The sequence below is a fragment of the Cervus canadensis genome, chromosome 9 (genome assembly GCF_019320065.1).
Source record: "Cervus canadensis isolate Bull #8, Minnesota chromosome 9, ASM1932006v1, whole genome shotgun sequence".
In the NCBI taxonomy this organism is placed as follows: domain Eukaryota; kingdom Metazoa; phylum Chordata; class Mammalia; order Artiodactyla; family Cervidae; genus Cervus; species Cervus canadensis.
In genome coordinates, this window is record NC_057394.1 from 2,149,561 (window position 1) to 2,170,917 (window position 21,357).

A 21,357-nucleotide genomic window follows, 5' to 3' on the forward strand; every position below is an offset into this window, starting at 1 on the left:
GTCTCTTTTTTAAAAGTTAATTATTTTTGGCTGCCCTGGGTCTTCACTGCTGTTCGAAGGCTTTCTCTGGTTGCGGTGCATGGGCATCTCATTGTGGTGGCTTCTCTGGTTGCAGAGCACGGGCTCTAGGCTACTCGGGCTTCAGGAGTTGTGGCCCCCAGGCTCTAGAGCAGAGGCTCAGTAGTTGGGGGGCATGGGCTTAACTGTCCCAGGGCAAGGGGATCCTCCTGGAGCCGGGATCGAACCCGTGTCTCCTGCATTGGCAGGCGGATTCTTTAACACTGCGCCAACAGGGAAGCCCCTCCTGGCACCGTTGTTGACTAGAAACCACCCCCAATTGACTGGCTCACCACAGTACGCGCCGCACCTGCTTCCCCTAAGAGCTTGGTGACTTGAGCAAGTTGTAAGTCAACAGCTCCTCTAAGCAGGTCTCCAGGACGGGTCTCGCCTTACTCGGCCCACGATGCCACCCCGCTCCCTCGGGCTTCCCCCACCACGGATCTCACCTCCCGCTCTGCGAGGCTCACGCCGGCTCCCACGGTGCCCGTTGAGGACACCAGGCACGCCCCAGCCTTGGGGTCACCCCTGCTGCTCCGGGGCCCCGCCCCCGCTCACGGAAGCACCACCTTCTTCCAGACATGCGCCTTGTGCGCAGATGACACAAAATGCAGATTTTGAGGGTTGCAAGAATGTAAAATTCCATTATTAAAAGGAGGCGAGGTTCTTAACCGTGGCAGATATGAAAGAAAGCGTCCCATTAGAAGCGCACCACTGGTGTGCGATGCACGCCTCAGGCGGGCATCGTTCAGATCTGCTGCAGGGCCGCCTTTCCTATAGAGAGGAGTCAAGGAACTGAGCTGGCTGCAGCCACGACGGTGTCCAGCTAGCCGGAACCACCGCCTTTCCAGACAGGCACTAAAAATAAGCCCGTGATGTCGAAAGTAGGTGAGAGCTATGTGCAGACGAAGGTTACACAAGCCCAGAAGCCAGGCGGGCTTCTATTTCTGAATCATTCTTTGCCCTTTCTGGGCTGTGCGCAGCGGACCGGGGGTGTCTTCTGTTAGGCCTGTGGGGCAGACCATTGAGCAGCGCCTGCCCGGAGCGGCTGCATCGGGTGTGGAAGGCGGCCGGCCACGACAGCATGCTGTGCGTGCTCCACACGAGCAAGGGTCACGGCGCGGCTGAGACGGGCGGCCATGCGCGGGGGAAACCCCCCCAGTGGCGGACCACACACCGTGTGTATATACAGCTTGAAGATCTATGCGCTGAGCACCTCCCCATGGCTCCACAGGGACCGACCCGTTTTCAAATTTACATTGAGCTGTTTCACAGAACACAAATCCATTTTTTTCTATCTCCCAGTTATACACGTTTAAGGGTGCTGAGCAGCAACACGCAACAGGATAGACCGCCTGTTAGCGAGGCCACAGCTCACCTGGGAGAAGACGTGGCCATGATCACCGTGGTTCAGGGCCGCTCGGGGCCCCCTTCCCGCTCCCCGAGGCCAGGGTCTTGGTCACCACCCACCTGGGCCGCCGAGAGGGCCCGCGTTTCCCGCACCCCATCCATCCGCTGCCACCCACCTCCGAGAGCGTTCTGTTCACAGTGCTTCCACTCTCATTCCCTTCCTCTCTGCTTTCTTTAACATTGATTTATATTGTTGAACTTAAGGAATCTTGTGAGGTTAAGAATTATTTGCTCATACTTTGACCCAAGTCCAAGGACCCACAGACTGTGGGAAACTCTTAGCTCCTTGAAAAAAATGCAACGGCCAACTCGTGCCGGCTCAGTCTCTGCTGAAGGGAGTGGGCTGTCAGCCGCACCCTTCCGGGAGCTGGGGCTTCAGTCTCGAGGCTCTGGCTGGCTGGCCCAGGGAGGGCGAACGTGGGGTGACGACTGCCCAGGGTGGGGAGATGCCGGGCCCCTGGCTCAGGCAGGTGGTACAGCCCTGGGACCAGTCACAGCGTGGCTTCTCCCAGTCCCACTGCAGCTTCCGGGGCCGTCCAACCACCTCGATGATTCCCAACACTGGGGGCTTCATCTGTCTTTGGATTACCAATTTGTGAAACACCCGATTGCCTCGGAAAACAGGTGCCTCGTGAAGGTGGATGCCATTCACAAGTTGAAATAACCTATCTTACCTGAGTTTATGGTGAAAAATCAAAGGGCTGAGGGGCTAGGAATCTAAGTAACTGAATAGTGATTTGTATTGCCCTCAGGTGGAAAAATCTGAGCACTTCACAGCCTTTTCGGTGAGGTAATGCGCACAGGCCAAGGTGTCTCTGTTGGCTGAATCACGGGCCCACCCGCTGTCTCTCCTGTTCCCTGTGCTATGGAGCCTCGAATCCCACGGAGACACTCACTCTGCTTCAACAGGAATTCTCTAACAGAAATTCCCCCTGACGCTTGCAGCTCGACCACCTCCGGCCTCCACTGTGTGTACAGAGAGAAGGAAAAGAAAACAGGAGAAGACAGAAACTGCCACACTTCTGGTGGGAACATAACTGGTACAGCCACCATGGAAAGCAGTCTGGAGCTTCCTTAAAAATACCAAAGTGAGAGTTACCGTCTGATCCAGCAACCCCACTCCTGGGCGTACACCCAGAGAAAAGCATGGTCTGAAAGAATACTTGGACCCCAGGGTTCACTGCAGCAATATTTACAATAGCCAAGTCATGGAAGCAACCTAAACGTCCACTGACAGAGGAAAGGATAAGGAAGATGGGGTGCACACATACAATGGAATGTTACACAAACAAAACAATTCCATTTGCAGCACCATGGATGGACCTAGTGAGGATCATAGACAAGTATGATGACATCACTGACATGTGGAGTCTAAACTATGATACAAACGAACTTATTTAGAAAAACAGAAACAGACACGCAGACACAGAAAACAAGCTTACGGTTACCAAAGGGGAAAGTGGGGGAAGATAAGCTTGGAATTTGGAAGGAACTTATACACAGCACTATATATAAAACAGATAAACACAGGCTGACTCTATAGCACAGGGGGCTATACTCAATATCTTGTAATAACCGATAATGGAAAAGAATCTGAAAAAGAATACACACACACATACACACGCGTAACCGAAGCACTTTGCTGTACATCTGAATCATTGTGAACCAACTATACTTCAATTAAAGAAAAGGACAGAAAAAGATACAGGGGCCGGATACCTGTGGCGTGGTGAGTGTGTGACCGTTAGTGATGAAGCAAGTCTGAGAATTTAGTTATTGCCTGCCTTTGTATATAGTGGGCTTCCCTGTGGCTTAGATGGTAAAGAATCTGCCTGCAATGTCGGAGACCTGGGTTTAATCCCTGGGTTGGGAAGATCCCCTGGAGAAGGAAATGACAAACCAATCCAGTACTCTTGCCTGGAGAATTCCGTGGACAACTGAGCCTGGAGGGCTATAGTCCACGGGGTTGCAAAGAGTCAGACACGACTGAGCGACTAACACTCTGTATATAGTGCCCTGTGTGGTGTTGCTGGACTGGACTTAACACTTTCTAATTACTCCAATAGTCTTTCCAGTAGTCACGTACAGATATGAGAGTTGGACTATAAGGAAAACTGACTGCCAAAGAATTGATGCTTTTGAACTGTGGTGTTGGAGAAGGCTCTTGAGAGTCCCTTGGGAAGCAAGGAGACCAAACCAGTCAATCTTAAAGAAAACCAACCCTGAATAATCTTTGGAAGGACTGATGCTGGAGCTGAAGCTTCAATATTTGGGCCACCTGATGTGAACAGCTGACTCACTGGAAAAGACCCTGATGCTGGGAAAGATTGAAGGCAGAAGGAGAAGAGGTCGACAGAGGATGAGACGGTTGGATGGCATCGCCGATTCATTGGACAGGAACTTGGGCAGACTCCAGGAGATGGTGAGGGACAGAGAAGCCTGGTGTGCTGCAGCCCACGGGGTCACAAAGAGTCGGACAGAACTTGGCAACTGAACAACTTAGTAGGGATATTGGACATACAAGCTCTCCAATAACAACAGTATTAAACTCGTTTTTTTAAAGTGCTTTACTATTTCGATTCACAAAGCAGCTGAAGAGAGGCCTGAGAACCAGCACTCTTGAGGCAGGAGAGTGAAATCCCTTTTCCTCTCTGCCTGCAGGCCTCCCCCCGCCACAGGGTAACATCGGTCAGGAGGCCTGCAGACGCAGAAGGTCACTGCAATGGGACAGGCACTCGTCCGAGAGTCTGAGCGTCCGGCCCCAGCTTGGAGCGGGTCTCCGTGCTGGATGTCACTGCCCCTCTGTGAGCTAGGAGGACGAGGCTGGGTCCCCCTGTGGGCCCCCCGGCTCTGACCGGGGAGCCCGGGGCACACAGACAGCTGGCCTCAGCCCCGCCCCCACCTCCCACCCTAGTACTGGCTTGCTGGAATGATCCCCGGGCGGGTGGCTCCGTCTGTGAGAAACAACTCTCCCCCGGTGAGGACCCGCCACCCACCCTCCAGCCTGGCCCGATGCGGTAAGTGAGGGCTGACTCATCCGGTAACACGAGAACAACGCTGGAGCCCGAATCCAGAGCACATTAGCGCTCTCTGCTTGGAGTCCGCAGTTATTCAGTAACAGAGTGTTTCTGCTGCTGGCTGTCGCCATGGTGAGGAGCACAGGAACTGGACCCCATGCCCGTATAAGGCAGGGCGAGCCTGCGGCTCCGGGAGCCAGGCTCTGCGGCCAGGCGCGGTCGCGGCTGCTCCGGGGGCACCGAGGGGAAGACAGGCGGCGAGGGACCCCAGGGGAGAACGTGGGAAAGAACAGACTCTGCGCCGGCTCTCTGAGCCCAAAGTCCGCCCACGGCTATTTTAGTGGATTCCGTTACTTCTGAAAAATACTATCAGCCCAAAAGGAGGGCAGAAATAGCTCTGCTTTCACCAGAACCCCATCTGGGTAGAGCTGTTAATTGGCAAAGATTTAATACACGTCCACCAGGTTTGTGGAATGGACACAGCGATTCTATGTTCATAGAAGATTTAATAAAGTCTATGCGACTGTCCGAACAACGAATAACTTCAGGAACGCACTGGGCTTACCCCGTAGACAGTGATAAACGGGGTTAGTGATTTTCTTCTCACTGGGTTTTTTTTCTGGCTTCTTACTCTCAGTCACTCCTATCACCTTACCGATCAATATTCAATAGCACATGTGAATCAGTCAGGCAGCCTCAGTTAGAACCACCCAGCTTGGATCTGTGTGGCCCAGAAAGTGACTTTAGGTCTCTCTTCATGACTCCAAACACCCCTGCCATCTCAGTATGGGGTGGGGGGCGGATCCCTGGCCTTGGTTCTTGAACAAACTACCCAGACAACTGCTGAGTCTCAATTTAATTTGATTTCATTTGATAATGTGTCTGCAGATTAAAGTCAAGCCCACGCTAGGTTACTCATGTTAATGAAATTAACCAGAAGGTGTCACTTTCTGTGTTCTGGCAAGGTGGCGAAAGACTCAAGGCATTTTCTTAATCAGGGATGACAAGGAAATAACGCCTGTGCCATAAACTTACTAAATGAGAAAGACCTGGGGACCTGCAGAAATTCTCTTCTAATGATCTCTTTGAGAAGACCCTTGGTGTCCTTTAATAATCCACTGCCGTGAGGACGGTATCGCATATGGAAATGATCAGAGGGAATTATCTTTATGGAAGAAAAATGTTCTTGTAAAAGCATCAGTGTTCGCATACTGGTTCTACGTTAGCTAATTGCAAACAGTGAGAAAGAGCAGACCCGGTCCCCTTCTACTTGGCCTGTCTGGGCTCTCTCTGGTGGGTCCCAGGGAGAAGAACGGTCCAGAGCCAGGCTCCCTCCGACACAGGCAGGTCTCAGAGACACGTGCGATCTCAGAGAGCTGGTTTCTCTTCTCTGTGCCCGGATAAGGCTGAGCGAGCCGAGCTGGGGAGGCCAGAGCCTGCAGTCGGGCTTCCGCCACTGCTCCGGAAGCATCGCTGGGAAAATCTATAGCCGGGGACCCCAGGGGAATTTAAGTCTCAGGGAACGGCCTCCATATATTTAAAAATACTTCTTGTGAAATGCTGAGAAAGCATCCTCAACTAGCAATTCCTTAAGCACTGAGTCCCCACCGAGAGCAGAGGAAGCAACCACAGCAAAAACTGACGTGATGCACACAGCCCGTGGAGACTCGTGGGAGCTTCGATCTCCGGGCAGAAGACCACTCCTCCGCTGTGATCATTGCCACCGAAGTAATGGTCGGCTGCGTGTTAGCACATAAGCTCCCCGCATCTATAGAGGGGGGCCCGTCACACCTTTGACCATTTGACTTCTGGGGTGGGGACTCGGGTCTGGAAGGAGGCAGGACCCGACACCCAGCCACAGGGCTGGGTCCCCAACCAGTCATCTCTTCTTCCTGGTGGGTGAGGCAGGGCGTGGTGACTTAAAACTCTGACGCAAGGGTTCAACTTGCTGAAGCTCATAGCCCCCGAGGATGGCTATGAGTCCCAGCTCCAGCAAGGACAGGGAGACGCAGGCGAGAAGTCCCAAAGGCCTCTCACTACCTGATGTGGGGCACGGGTGAGCCCTAGAGCGAACCGAATTACCCCAAAGCGTAAGGACTCGAAAGACTTTGTGTCGCAAGACGAAAAACCACTCCCTACACTGCCACATACCAAAGAGGGCTTAAACACACATGAATATAAACAAACCTTTTAACTTCAACGATGCCTAGACTCAAATATCAGCTTTAAAAGCAACACATGGATGAAACATGTTAGAGTATCAGGTCCACATTTCAAACTTTGCCAGATGTTGTGATAATTTGGGGCGACCTTTTCTCTCTGACTTACCTGTGAAGTGCCTTTACATAAGGGGCATTCAGGGAAGGTGTGGGATAATTTTAAAAGCCAAAGTGATTCTCAGTGGTTCAATGCCAGCATCCTCTAGTTTAAATAGATACCAGGGTATAAATACAACTATGTATTCTTGGTGGGTCAATGCCAATGTCCTCTAGTTTAAATAGATATCAGAGTATAAATGCAACTGCTTTCTTTATGCAATATTTTTACAAAATATATGTTTATATACACTATAAATATTAAACATAATTGTGTTATGTACACATATATGCACACATGTGTATTTATGACAATGAGCAAGAGAGAAGATGCTTGAGAAGGTCAACACTTCTCAATTTGTTAAGAAAGTGGTATAAATAGACTCAATTCTGCATTCTATCATTGCTTGCTTCGTGGACATGAACTCACCTGTATTAAATTTCTTACAATTGTATGCAAATGACTTAAGCAGGTGATATACAGCACTTGGTACAAAATGGAAGTAAAACAAAGATAGTATTTATTGCAACGTCATGACTTACCCGCCCTCCTTTCTCGGGGAAGCACTGGCAGCCCCCGCTGCAGTCTCTGCCTCCACAGGGCACGTCCAGTTTCTTCACGCCCTGCAGAAACGAAGCACAAAACACAGAGAACGTTACCTACTGCCCTCCGACCGCAGGGCGGGCCATAAGGCCACCTGCTGACAGTCCTTCCATGTCTAACAACTGTTCAATCAAAACATTCACCCAGTCTTTAAAGAAACAGAATTCAGCTTTTAGAGTGGTTTGAGGTTCCTGAGAAAAGGTATGGCGGTTTCACGCATAGCTCCTTCTGCCTGCACCTCCCAGCCATCACCGTGCCCCCCACCAGATGGGCCAAGTGTTATGATCGACGAGCCTCCACCGATGCACCACCACCCCCCCAAGTCCACGCTGACATCAAGGTCACCCTTGGTGCTACACATTCCAGGGTGAATTAGCCTTTTCTCAGTGCCTACTGAGCGCCAGATGCCAAGCTGGGTCCCGGGGCTCAGAAGTCAAGGAGAACATTCTCCAGGGATCCTGTGTGAAGCGAGCCTCGGATAAGGTGTTAATCGCTTTATTTTCAAGGAGGAACTCCAGGCTCCGTTCTGCCTGGAAAGGTGGGGGTGGGTTCTGGGAGAGACGTCCGAGGCTGGGGTAGGATGGTTTGGGTGACTGCCCGTGGCACTCTGCAGGGCCTCCAGACAAAGCCCAGACGTAATGAATTGCAGGGAGGGCGGTTCCGATCTAGAGGCAGAGTTTGCAAATACCCCTGGTGGGATGACACGCCCTCCCCTCCAGCACAGGGAACCACCGTCCACGGAGAAGCCCCGCCCTTCCCTTCCCTGAGACGTGCTAACTTGGGGTGCAGAGAGGGCAGGCTGGTGGTGAGGTTTTTCCTAAGTGTTTATTCAGCTGGGTTGGGGTGACATCATCGAACTTTTCCCAGTCCCTGAGATGTCCCTCTTTGATGACTTTAGCGATAACGGGGAATTCTCTGGCTAGATGATTCCAATGAAGAAAAAAGGCATTTCTTGCTCTCTGCCTCAGTGTTTCAGGCACGAGAGAGACTTGCAGACTGGACCATGTCTGGACACGCTCCGTGTCCACAAGACTAAGCGTTTTGAGTCAGAAATGACAACCAGCGTGGCCCCTTCTCCCCTCTCTGACCAGCCCAACGTCAGCTCTTCCCGCCTGCAGCCCCATCCCACCCCCGCAGGTGAGTTAGTGTGGCCGGTCCCCGGGGGGGCCTCCATCTGGCTCCTCACTCTTGCCCAGGTGGTCTGGAGCCTGAAGGGAGTCGATCCGGCGGGGACCCTGGGCGCAGTGAGCCCTGGTGAGCTCTCGGCCAGACCTAACGGTGCAAGCATCGGCCCTGACCACAGAAACCCCTCCAGCTCAACAGCATCGCATTTCCCCAGGGCAGCTCCTCCCCTTCCGAGTTAAGTCCCAGTGAAGAAACAGGGGGTCCCTTAGGGACGCTGTCTGAAGTTTTTCTGTCTGGTTTTTGGGCTAGCACATTGGTCAGCATTCTCCCGGTTCCCCAGGGTTCGAGGGGAGATGCGGACGGGGCTGCCTGGCCGCCTCGACACCTCCTGCCAGCATAAGCCTCCTGGTCGGTCAGTGCTGGGGGCACATGTGAGCTCTGACTCCATGCTGCCTGGCGAGAGCTGACCCTCGACCTCCTCAGAGACGCAGTGTCCTTCTGTAGACAGGATACATCCCTTTGCTAAGGACTTTCTATGGAAGGGTGGTGTTGCAGTTCCACATTTTTTTGTTGTTCTTATTCCTTCCCTAACCTAACGTTGGCTGCATCTGTCACTACTTTGAAGAATTGAAAAAAAAAACTGAAGATCTCAAACTCTTTAAAGAAACCAGCACCTCTAAAGTCTTCTGAGACTCTTGGTATCCTCCTGAGCTGACTCAGGCAATGAGAGGGCATAAGGGTAAACAGGAATGGATAAGGGGCTTCCCAGGTGGTGTTGGTGGTAAAGAACGTGCCTTCCAGTGCAGGAGACGCGGGTTCCATCCCTGGGTCAGGCGTATCTCCTGGAGGAGGACATGGCACCCCACTCCCGTACTCTTGCCTGGGAAATCCCATGGACGGAGGAGCCTGGCGGGCTACAATCCGTGGGGTCGCAACGAGTTGGACACAACTGAAGCAATTTAGCTCACACGCACAAACATGGATAAAGTCCTTTCATGCCCTCCAAATGTGATTCTAGGTACTTGCCCATTTTTGTATGGCTTCAGTGTTTAACTACAGTGGGGCTCATTTTTAAACCACCTGACCCTGGATATTTGGTGTTTACACATCCAGCTGCGGGCCAAGCCGACGGCGTGCGGATTATCCTGAGCGCCGAAGTGAGGAGCCTGGACGCGCCGCGTTGGCCTTTGTCCTCTGCATGACCGGGACGTGAATAGGTGTGCGGGCGAGGCGACCTCTGCTCACACAATCATGATTCATTTACCAGTTGCTCGGAAAGGGTAGGGGGACTCCTCAGGCTGAAGTGAGAACCATACCCTCCTATTCCCCATCTGGGGTTTCACATGTTATTTTTAATTTTGATTTTAAAGCCACTTGCCAAATCCCTGTATATAAATCATGGTCGAAACGACTTTAACAGCTTCAAATCGACCTAACAGACTTTCTGTTCTAGCTCTAGGATATGCACTGGATTTAGTTATAGAAATGCGCTCGTAACCCACTCAAAATTCAACAGTGCTTTCTGCTTTGGGAACAAGGCTTGCAGGCCTGAAGACTCTCAGGCTCCATACTTCTCAGCCATGAGCCCAGGGCTCAGATATCCTGACTCAGGAGGTGGGGGAGACATTGCTGAGAGGCAACCCTCCTCCTGATAAGCCAATTTCCATCCTGGAAGTTCCAGCTCTTGTGTGTGTGTGTGTGTGTGTGTGTGTGTGTGTGTGTTTGTGTGTGTCTGTGTGTCTGCATGTCTATGTGTCTGTGTATGTGTGTGTATGTCTGTGTGTGTGTGGTTGTGTGTATCTGTGTGTCCCTGTGTGTGTTGTGTGTGTGTGTCTGCGTGTCTGTGTGTGTGTGGTTGTGTGCATCTGTGTGTGTATCTCTGTGTGTGTCTGTGTGTGTATCTGTGTGTGTGTCTGTGTGTGTGTATGTCTGTGTGTCTGTGTGGTTGTGTGTATCTGTGTGTGTGTCTGTGTGTATGTGTGTGTATATGTGTATGTGTATGTCTGTCTGTGTGTGTCTGTGTGTGTATATGTGTATGTGTATGTCTGTGTGTGTGTCTGTGTGTGTATCTGTGTGTATGTGTGTGTATATGTGTATGTGTATGTCTGTGTGTGTCTGTGTGTGTATATGTGTATGTGTATGTCTGTGTGTGTGTGTCTGTATGTGTGTCTGTGTGTGTATCTCTGTGTGTGTCTGTGTGTGTATATGTGTATGTGTATGTCTGTCTGTGTGTGTCTGTTTGTGTATATGTGTATGTGTATGTCTGTGTGTGTGTGTCTGTATGTGTGTCTGTGTGTATGTGTGTGTGTATGTGTGTGTGTATGTGTGTGTATATGTGTGTGTGTATGTCTGTCTGTGTGTGTGTCTGTGTCAGTTTCCACCAGCATCTCACACACCCCACAGAGGGGCCCTTAAGCATTCCAGCAGCAACAAGAGCCCCAAGCACCACCCCCTGGAATGTCAGATCTCCAGGACGAACAGGAGTATTTACTTCTCTAGGGCAGGGCATGTGCTCTAGACGTTTCTTAGAGGCTGAACAAGTCTCAGGCTGAGCCTTGGCATTCTCTGGAGACGACCTGGGCTCTGGAACATTCTCAAGACACAAATGTCCTCTGGAGGCCCTCAGATGAGGAGTGTGTGAAGGGCTGTGTGTGTCTGTGTTCCAGCCCCAGTTGCCTGCCCCCCCAACAAGAGAACAAAAGCTCAGACCAACCACTGCCCAAGCCACCCCTGATTCCATGATGCAGCATAACTCGAAGACACACCAGGGTCCTCTTGTCAGTGCCTTAATAGAGATGACGTGCTTCCCCCCACCCACCTACACCCACCTCAAGAGCCTGCCCACCACCCTCGCACATGGTAAGCTAGCCCTGGTCCAGACCTTCACCTTTGGTCTCCAGGACAGCGTGCTTCCACCCATCAGGGCCAAGCTCTCTCCAAAACACCAATCCATCGCTCGTTAGTTTCCCACCTTGGTCCCTGCCGGTCACACGGTGCGGAGCAATACTCCAGCGGCAGCTCTCCCGGAGCCCCTGCGGGTCACTCAGCATCTCACGGGGAGACGCAGCTCCAGGGCCTGGAAGCCCCCGGAGAGCCCCTGTCCTGGACCAGCTGCATCTACTCAGCAGAGCTGGCCAAACGCTCACCCTGGTGTGAACCTCCTTCATCCCAGGGCAGACAGGAGCTCACAGACCAATGGAACCAATGATGCTGCAAGGACTCCCAACCTTGGAGAATGTTTGAGTCCAATCTTGACATCTCAAAAAGTGCTTTGGGGTTAATGGATGTGGTTTTGAAAGATGAAAGTGAATTATAAGTTTGGGGAAGTGAGACAGAAGCAGCCTGAATGTAAAGAGCCCGGTAAACCAGGAACATCTCTGAGCTGCATCTGGAGGAGATGAAAGGCAGGTAATCTCCTTTCGACAATTAATGGGAACAAAACCCATGCTGGCAAGGAAGGAGCGGGGCAGGGAGGACGGATTGGTTGATTGAGGGGAAGCTCAGACACAGCGTCAAAGAGGCAATCCCTCCACGCTGGACACACCGCTGCTCCGTCCAGACCCTCGCTACGCCCCCCTGTTGTGTGGATGCAGCATCGGCCTGGCCCTGGTGCCGCTCAGGACCGCAGACCCCGCCCCAGGGTTCCAGCAGGGTTTCCAGGTACGCAGGGATGATGCGCTGCCTCTGAGAAAGGGGGTTTGCTTGGAGACAATGAGACAACTGCAAACCACGGAGCCATCTCTTCAGTGGAGCAGAAACTGCCGTTTCCTGCAGGGTCACCAGGGCCCTGCCTGAGGCGGACCCAGGCATGACCATGCTAGACACGTGCCAACCCTCGGCATCTTTCGACCCCTGAGCACACCCCACCTGGGCATGCTCAGGGTGGCTCTGAGCACACCCCACCTGGGGCGTGCGCAGGGCGGCTCTGAGCAGTCAGGACTCAATTCGAGCTTATAATCAACCACAGGGCCAAAAATTTCAGTTCTCTATTCCTTAGTCAAAACATCCTTTTGAAACTCTTTTTTTTTGCTGAATTTTGTGCTGTCCTGAATTGGTAGCCAGCATTGTTGTGCTGATTAGAAATTCAAGGAATTGGAAATGACCTGGATTGCTTAAGAGCCAACTGGCAATGTAAAGGCATAAGATACATTCTCTAGAGACCTTGGATCATATTCTACCCAAACGGAATGTAACAGATGGTTTCCAGGGCAACATGGAGAGCTCTGAACAAGAGATTTCTTAGTGAGCTTTTTACATGGGAATTCTTTTCTTTGGAGCCTTGTCTGAATCTTGGCATCATTACACTGTAGAATGATTTAAAAATACATCTATTTGCATGGGCTTTAGTTCATCCGAGAGATAGCCAGATCACCCCCAGATGCATGGTTGAGATTCCCTGGGAAGCTTTTGTGTCTGACAGAACAGAAGTCATGGAATGTTCTAAGCAAAGCCAGGTTCTAGCTTCCTGAACCAGGCATCTATCAGATTCAAGGAGGGAGTTTCTTGCCTTGAGCCACCGGCTCCCTGGCTTCCAGTAGAGATGGCTCTGCCATTTATAACTGGAATGCAGGGAAGAGTCGGAGTGGAGATCCAGAGAGGCAGCTGCAGGATTAAGGGAACACCCGGTCCCACTTGCGGCTGGCCCTGCCTCCTGTTGGAGCAATCTACTGGCATCAGGAGAAGCTAGTATCGCGTTGCCTTCGTCAGGGATTGCAAAGGACTGAGCAGAGAGGAAAGCGCTTCCTTGGCAGCCTGGGGAACAATAGGTGCCCCTGTGCAGGTGTCTGGGGAACAGCCCCACTTCCAGCATAGAACAGCTCAGCACCACGCCTCCCGATGCCAGATATTCAGGACACTTAAAAATAGGCTTAAACAACTACTTGAACGTCAGAAAATAAAACACACAAATGACTTAGGCTCTTTCAGACCAGCTATTTCTCAACCACCTGTGTGAACCACCCATGTATATCAAGAGAACAGAATCCACGGACGTGCACCCTGCTGTCTGCAGACGGGACGCTCTTTAAAGTCGATGCCATACATACAGATGAAAGAAAAAAATGCTCACCATTGTTCTCAACTTGCATAGAAGAAATGAGTATTAATCAAATTTATATGAAGATGCAAGAACAAAACTCATTTGTCCCCAAACAAAGAATATTTTGTCCTCCACATGTTCCAAGAAACGTTTTGTCCAAGAAAGCCTTTTTAAGCCAACCTACCTCCAGCCCAAAAGAGCAAATCTGGAGGGAATTTACAGATATTTTACCGTTTGATTGCCCCCAGCACTCAACTGGAGCTTCCTGTATGGAGCGCTATTGAATAACCCATTCTAACTGACAGAAAAGACAAACGTTCCTTTTTGTTAAAAAGTGATCATCTTTCACATTTTAGGTAAAAAACAAATTTATACAAGTCTTTGTCACAAGTCCAGGCAAGCTGGACTTTCTAAAATTATCGTTCTAATCCAAAAAGAGGCCCACAAAGAGAAAGCCAACTTGGGAACACAGTTCCCAGTAAAGTTCTATTACTTTATCAAAACAGGAAATATAAGCCATTTCCGCACATGCAGCTTTAGAAATTAAGGAAATCATTCCAACATAGTATTAGCAAGACAGGGTATATGGCGGAGGAAGTGTGGAGCACAGCCACTGCACACAACAAAGCCCTCCTCCGCTGCAAACCCGGGGGAAGTCCAGGGAGCCCGGCTGCCTTTGTCCAAACTTGCAGGGGCGCCCAAAATAAATGCATTGACTCTAGAGTGGTCCTAAGATTGTCACCAGCCAAAAGCAGCGGAGTACCTGATGGACAAAGGGGTGACCCATCTAGATGAGCAACCTCAGTGAGCTCTGACTGAGCACCGAGGAGTGCAGGGAGATCCCTCCTCCTGGGCTGGGAGTTTGGGGGAGGCAGCAGGGGAGGACTGATGCTGAAGCTGAAGCTCCAATCCTCTGGCCACCTGATGTGAAGAGTGGACTCGTTTGAAAAGTCCCTGATGCTGGGAAAGATTGGAGGCAGGAGGAGAAGGGGCGACAGAGGATGAGATGGTTGGATGGCATCACCGACTCAGTGGACATGAGTTTGAGTAAACTCCGGGAGACGGTGATGGACAGGGAGGCCTGGCGTGCTGGCGTCCATGGGGTCACAAAGAGTCGGACATGCCTGAGCGACTGAGCAAGAACAAAGTAGGGGAGGATGCTGTGAGGGGAGCAGGGAGCCAGACAGGATGACGGCAGTTCATGGGGAGATGCTGGGCACAGGCCTTTCAGGATGCAGTCGGCAGGCCCTACACGTGCTCACTTAGGCTCGCCCGAGTGTGTGAGCTCCCGCGGAGGGCTCTGCTCCTCCCCGCAGGGCAGGCAGGCCCAGGAGGTGCAGCATCGTGGGCCCTCACCTGAGTCACACACAGCAGCGAGCCGCCTGTGTTTCTACCCAAACCTGCACACTTAGACGCTTTCCTGAGCATGACCGGACAACTTCTCCACCTCCTCTTTCTTCCCAGGCGGCTCAGAGGTGAGGTGTCTTTTCCTAATAGAACTTGCCATCTACAAGGCAGTGAGTGGGCTTGCCACCCAATGCAGGAGACGTGGGTTCCATGCTCGGGTAGGGAAGATCCCCTGGAGAGGAAATGGCAACCCACTCCAGAATTCTTGCCTGGAGAATCCCATGGACAGAGGAGCCTGGCGGGCTACGGTCCATGGGGTTGTGACTAATCAACAGCAACAATCGACAGGACAGCAGAGGCCGCTGATCTTTAGTGCTGGGGCTGGGGGCTGACTAGCAGGGCTAACGCAAAGAGACCCCAGCATCTCAGGAGCTGGACGAGACGGGGGCGCGGCTGGCAGACCAAAGGCCAGAACACGCTCCCCAAGCACACTGCTTATGCGCGTGACACTGAGCCCAGGCTGAGGACAGCCGCTGCCCCGGGGGCGAGGAAGCCCCTGCGGGTGCGCGCAAAGCTGGGAAGCGGATGGCACAGACCAGCAGCGTCAGAAGACGGCCCGGGGCCGAGTCCAGGCGGGGCGGCCGCGTTCCTTCTGCCCCTCCCCCCCATCCCCCCCCAGGACGGGGCCAGCAGGGCCCACCTAGGCCTGTGGCGGGAGCAGGTGACGTCGGGGCTGAGGCCCCAGGCGCCCTCATACCAAGGGGTCACGGAGACGTGACGCAGGCCCTGCTGCTGGCTCGGAGCCCCAGACGGCGGCAAGGGAGCGGGGAGCAGCCAAGGCTCCCTGAGAAACACCTCGCCCGGGGCCGGGATGATCTCAGAGTGCGGGTGGGCCCACGGCAGGTGAAGGCAAGCGGGCGCCTGGCCTGAGCGAGGGCGTCTCCCGTCACACTCCCTCCGCCTCCCAGCCTCGCCTCCTTTCCCGAGATGGGACGCAGGGGCCCCGCGTGTCCCCTGTGCTGGGGGCCCAGGTGGGAGGCGCTGCAGGCGTCCACGCGGGCCGCTCCGGCCAGAAGCATCCCTCCCGTTTTCCTCTCACATCGGCTTCACCCGATGCGAGTCTAGGCCTCCCTGGGGCTCCTCCAGCCCGGTGGAGACCCGAGATGACTCATCTTGCCCAGCAACTGGATACGCACACAGCAAAGTGCCAGGGACATGGAAGGCGAGTGTACCGCCGTGGTCAGGAACCAGGGACCACACGGGCTGGGGTGGGCTGGACAGTGGGCTCGACCGGCAGCCTCAAGAGTGGGTGCAGGGCCAGGAGGGGCTCCGCAAATGCGGCTGATCCCACCTTGAGGCAGAAGGAGGTCCCGCCTGGAGCACAGATTGCCTCCACTTGAAGGTGCTTCTTCGCATCACCTAAGGTCCAGCTCACCTGAGCTCCGGTCCCCTTTCACGTCTGGGTGCACGTTCTGGAATCTGTCACCAGCACTCTGTCTGATGCAGCCATGGTCTCAGCTCCTATGACATCTAATTTATTTTCCTTGCATCGTAGACACGTTTATGAATCTACAGCTGAATTCTATGTTGAGCCAGAGCTCATTCCCTTGATGCCAAAAGTTGCTCTTGAACCTCTGTGTGCCTGGGCTTCCCTAGATGTTGACGTACTGGATGAAACAGTCTCAAAAGTCTCACGTGAGAACCAGATCTTTTTCTCGTCCAGTGTTTGAAACAGGTCGTCCAGGCCTCCACGAAAGCCCCTCATTGCAAACCCCTTCTCAATCTCCCTTATCTTCCCCTTAGCCACCATCCTTGTGGTCACGGTGGCCGGGGCAAGGCCAGCCTGACCAACGACTCAGGCAAACTGGCTGTGTCTCAGCGTCCGGTCACCCATCACTAAAGCCCGTCTTGCTGATGCCTCTGTGATGCCGCCACGAGTGTGCCTAATTTAAGAGCCTGTGTGCACACCGGCCACCTTGCAGGAGTTGGCATGCAGGAGCACGTGCACACACACACACCCACACGCATGCACACATGAGCCCAGGTGGATCAACGCTTCTGTTTGAAATCGTTTGCCTGCTGTTTGGGTTTCCTTGGTGGGTCCTTCAGTAGACCAACTTCTGGAAGTCCCCCTCCCTCCATCCTTAATACAGGTGGTCACCATTCTTGTTTTCATTAATCACTCATGCCCCGTGTTCATTCACGGCTACTCTAACAGAACACCAGCCTGGGCGGCTTATAATTGGCAGAACTGTGTTTATCCTGTTGCTAGAGGCTGGAGGTCCAGGATCAAGGGGCAACTGGTGCCTGTGGGGGCTCCTGCCTGTTTCACCCACAGCCAGCTTCTTGCCGCGTCCTCACGCAGCAGAGTGGGACCTGAGAGCTCTGTGGGCCTCTTCTGTTAAGGACATTCGTCTCCATCTTGGGATGCCCTCCCGAAGGCCCCACCTCCTAATACCACCCTGGGGTTAGGACATGGTGGGGGAGGCAGAAACACTCCGACCAGAGCAAGGGGCAGAGTGGGCACGTGCGTCCTTCTGCGGTTAACCCTTTGGTTTCCAGCCCACCCGATGCTCTGGTGACAAGACACAGTGCTCTGTTTCCACATCCTCTGCTCCCAACTCCCCGCTGTGCCCTGGACCGGAGACCTGGACGCTGCGCCCGAGACCAACCGGCGTGCATCCCGCCCCTCTCCCTCCTCCGTTCCCTCCACTCTCAGCTCTGGCCGAGTGCTTCATAAAACATCTCCACACAGCGGTGGAATGTCAAGGATCTTCAGTGCCTGAGCGCGAGCACCTCAGGGTGCCCATCCTCCCTGGGAACGTGTCTGTGTACAAACCGTGCCTTTGGCCTGGAATTCTCCCTCCCGCCTTGGGCTCCCCCCATCCGCAGAGCTGAGACCCGCTCCCTTGAACATACCAGCCACTCGCCCTCGGGGTCAAGGAAGTCAAGCTCCTGCAGATTTCACACCTCAGACCTGCCAGATCTTTGTAGGTACTGGTGTTTCTGCTACTTTGTAGGTACTGGTGTTTCTGCTACTTTGTAGGTACTGGTGTTTCTGCTACTTTGTAGGTACTGGTGTTTCTGCTACAACGTAACATGAACGGTTCCTGAAAGACCCTCACATTCTGCAAAATGACACCTCAGGCCCACAGAGAGTACCGAAAAACTGCTAGGGCAGACCTGGGTAGCTTTGGAACCAGGGTACCAGTGTTGTTGCTCTGTCGCTCAGGCGTGTCCGACTCTGCGACCCCATGGACTGCAGCACGGCAGGCCTCCCTGTCCATCACCAACTCCCAGAGCTTACTCAAACTCATGTCCACTGAGTCAGTGATGCCATCCAACCATCTCATCCTCTGTCGTCCCCTTCTCCTGCCCTCAATCTTTCCCAGCATCAGGGTCTTTTCCAATGAGTCAGTTCTTTGCACCAGGTGGCCAAAGTATTGGAATTTCAGCTTCAGCATCAGTCCTTCCAATGAATATTCAGGACTGATTTCCTTTAGGATTGACTGGATCTCCTTGCAGTCCAAGGGTACTAATGCCACTATGTCTAATCCCAGTAAAATAAGAGCCTGGTTGAATAGACACGTCAAGCTCACGTTCAGTCAAGAAAGTGAAAGTGTTGGTCGCTCAGCTGTGTCCGACTCTTGGCGACCCTACGGACTGTAACCTGCCAGGCCCCGCTGTCCATGGGATTCTCCAGGCAAGCACACGGCAGTGAGTTGCCACGCCCTCCTCCAGTCCGGTCAAGAAGGACTGCAGTAAGTGCAGCGCTGCGTCTGACAGCAGCGAGGGCAGAGGTTTGATGCAAGCGGATGTCGGGGGGCGGTAAGAGTGCCCAGCAGAGAGAGCAGCAGCCACGTGGGCGGAGACGCGGAGACCCAGGCTGGGGGCGGGCCTGGGAGCGGGGCTGGCGGGGCCCTGGGGCCTCAAGGCTGGATCGGAATTCTGGGGGAGCTCACTGTGCACCCGGGGCTCATCTCGCACCCCACCTCCTCCCGCCCCCCCGTCACCCAGGGTGCCCCCCAAAACCTGCCTGACTGACCCCGCTCCCCTGACATCTCCCTCCTCCTGATCAGCAACTGTCCACCTGCAGACGTGGTTACACAAGATGCGACATAGTGACGCAAGACGCAGACGCAGCGACGCAAGACACAGACGTAGTGACGCAAGACGCAGACGCAGTGACGCAAGACGCAGGCGGCAAAACCGGCCGGACTGCAAAGCTCTCCTCGTTCATCCAGGCTCCCCTGCTCAGGAAGGACGGGGGAGTCTGGGGCGGGGGAGGGGACGGTCCGTGGGGCCGGGAAGACTCAGCCACAACTGGGCGACGGAAGAACAAAGACAGCTCCTCTGGGTGTCGGAGCTCTCCTCCGATCAATAACAGGAAAATCGGCCACATGAAAGACTAGTTTGGGGACGTCCCTGGCTGTCCAGTGGTTAAGACTCTGAGCTTCCACTGTAGGGGCCACAGGTTCGATCCCCGCCCAGGGAACTAACATCCTGCATCCCGTGTAGTGCGACCTTTAAAAAAAAAAAAAAGACTTTTTGATGAAGGCTAATGCCATTCAGTCATTTTCTTTTTTTTTTTCATTCAGTCATTTTCATAGCCTGAGGGATAGAGTTCTGTATCTTCTGTCTCAGAGTTGAGGAAAACAACTCATCAGGAGCTTTTAAGAGGCCACCTGTATAATTATAGCTGGGGGTAAGAACTCTATACACAACGGCAAAGAGTCTCACATGTTCTATTTAGACATAAATGCCCTAAATATTTATGAACAATCCTGTTTATGGCTTCCTCAGCTATGAGAGATAGTCTACCTAGACCTCATTCAGTGTAGGCATCAGCTCACACATCACCTACAGTAAAACTTTATTTATTTATACAGCATGTCAGTTCTTGGATCTCTGGCAGTGAATAAAAATGTCTATGTTGTGAGAGTTGGCGATGAGTCTGAAATGAATATTTCACATTGTTCTGAAGAAATGAAGTGGATACATCTCTTGAAGCTATTTATTCCAGAGACCCATGCCCAGCCTAAGAGCTTTGTCCCAACCCCTCCCTCCGTGACAAATTCGGGGGGGAAAATGCGAGAAGAACAGGGAGAAAAGAGACTTTGCCATGCCTTTTCAGAATACAATAAGATTTCTGTTCTGCTTGGGCGGGACCGGCCCGGGCAGGGCAGGTGTGGGTTCGCTCTGGCCCGCGAGGAGCTCCGGCAGTCTGCCTGGGCAGGCTCGCGTCTGCATCTGAGCAGCTTCATCTCGGCGACCCTGATGGCTCCCTGGATCAAAGTCTTGGGGCTCCGGGCCAGCGGAGGGTCCACACTAAAACCGCAGCTGCTCCACGTACCTGCTGGCCTGACTTCTGGGCTAGAATTTCTGAATTTCTGCCTTGCCCTTTCTTCTGCACATACCGGGCCAAGGTGATCGCATCTGGCAGCTTCTGAGGCCGTGTGATACTCCTTTGCATACTAGCAGTGAGGTAGAATTCCTTTGCTATGAGCTTAGCAGCTTTCTCTTCGCATTGGTGGGTCTGTGAGTAAAACCTACCCTAAGTCACTGCGGAACCGCCCTCCTGGGCCGGCAGCACTGTGTCAAGAGTCCTTCCATGCAGAGGCAATGCTCTCTGTGTGAGGATCATCCACTTGGGTGTTTGTCCACTTGGATATTCCAGGAGGGAATTTTCAGTCCCATGCTTCCCTTTGCTCCCCAGCAGGCTGTTGGAAGTTTTGATCTCAAGCTCTGTGCTACAATCAGGGAACATGTACAACAGTAACTGCAAAATGGACCCACGAAAGAGTAAATCTCCCTGGACTTGGTTCAGGCCGAGATTGATTTATATTTTTTAAAATTTTGAAAGACATGATCCATTTATTTCATTTTATTTTAGGCTGTGCAGGGTCTCCTGCTGCTTGGGCTTTTCTCTAGTTGCGGGGAGCGGGGGCTTCTTCAGTTGCAGCTCCTGGGCTCTGGAGCACAGCCTCAGTGGCTGTGTTGCCTAGGCTCAGTTGCCCCGCGGCATGTAGGACTTTCCTGGACCAGGGATCGAACCCACGTCGCTTGTGTTGGCAGGCGGATTCTGATTCACTGTGCCACCAGGGAAGCTCCAGACCGAGTTTCGATGCTGCCCTCCGTTGGCGAGGCTAATTCAGAATTAGATGCACACATTTTAAGGACGGGGAGCCAGTTTTGCCACACTGATACACAATACAGTTAATCCAGCGTTTTCAACCTGAACTTCACCCGGCGAGGGGGTGAGGTCTTTCCAGGCCCCAACAGCCCCACGACCCTGTTGCCTGGGCGTCAGGTGGGTGTGTGGGGTCCATGGTGACGTGGCGGAAGGGCTGCACTCTCGTGATGCCCTGTCTGCAGGGAGGGCCCGCGGCCGTGAGACCCACCGTCTCCCGTGAGCCCTGCAGCCCCCTCATCTGTACAGTGGGT

The 21,357-nt window shown here is 53.1% G+C and overlaps 1 protein-coding gene across 1 annotated transcript in view; it reads right to left on the reverse strand.

The window, feature by feature from the left end:
- Window positions 1-21,357, reverse strand: part of COL4A2 (collagen type IV alpha 2 chain) — a 160,139-nt gene that overhangs the window by 102,550 nt on the left and 36,232 nt on the right. Inside the window, exon 4 of the mRNA XM_043478324.1 lies at window positions 7,343-7,423. Coding sequence (XP_043334259.1) covers window positions 7,343-7,423 — 81 coding nt within the window. The remainder of the gene's footprint in view (window positions 1-7,342; window positions 7,424-21,357) is intronic.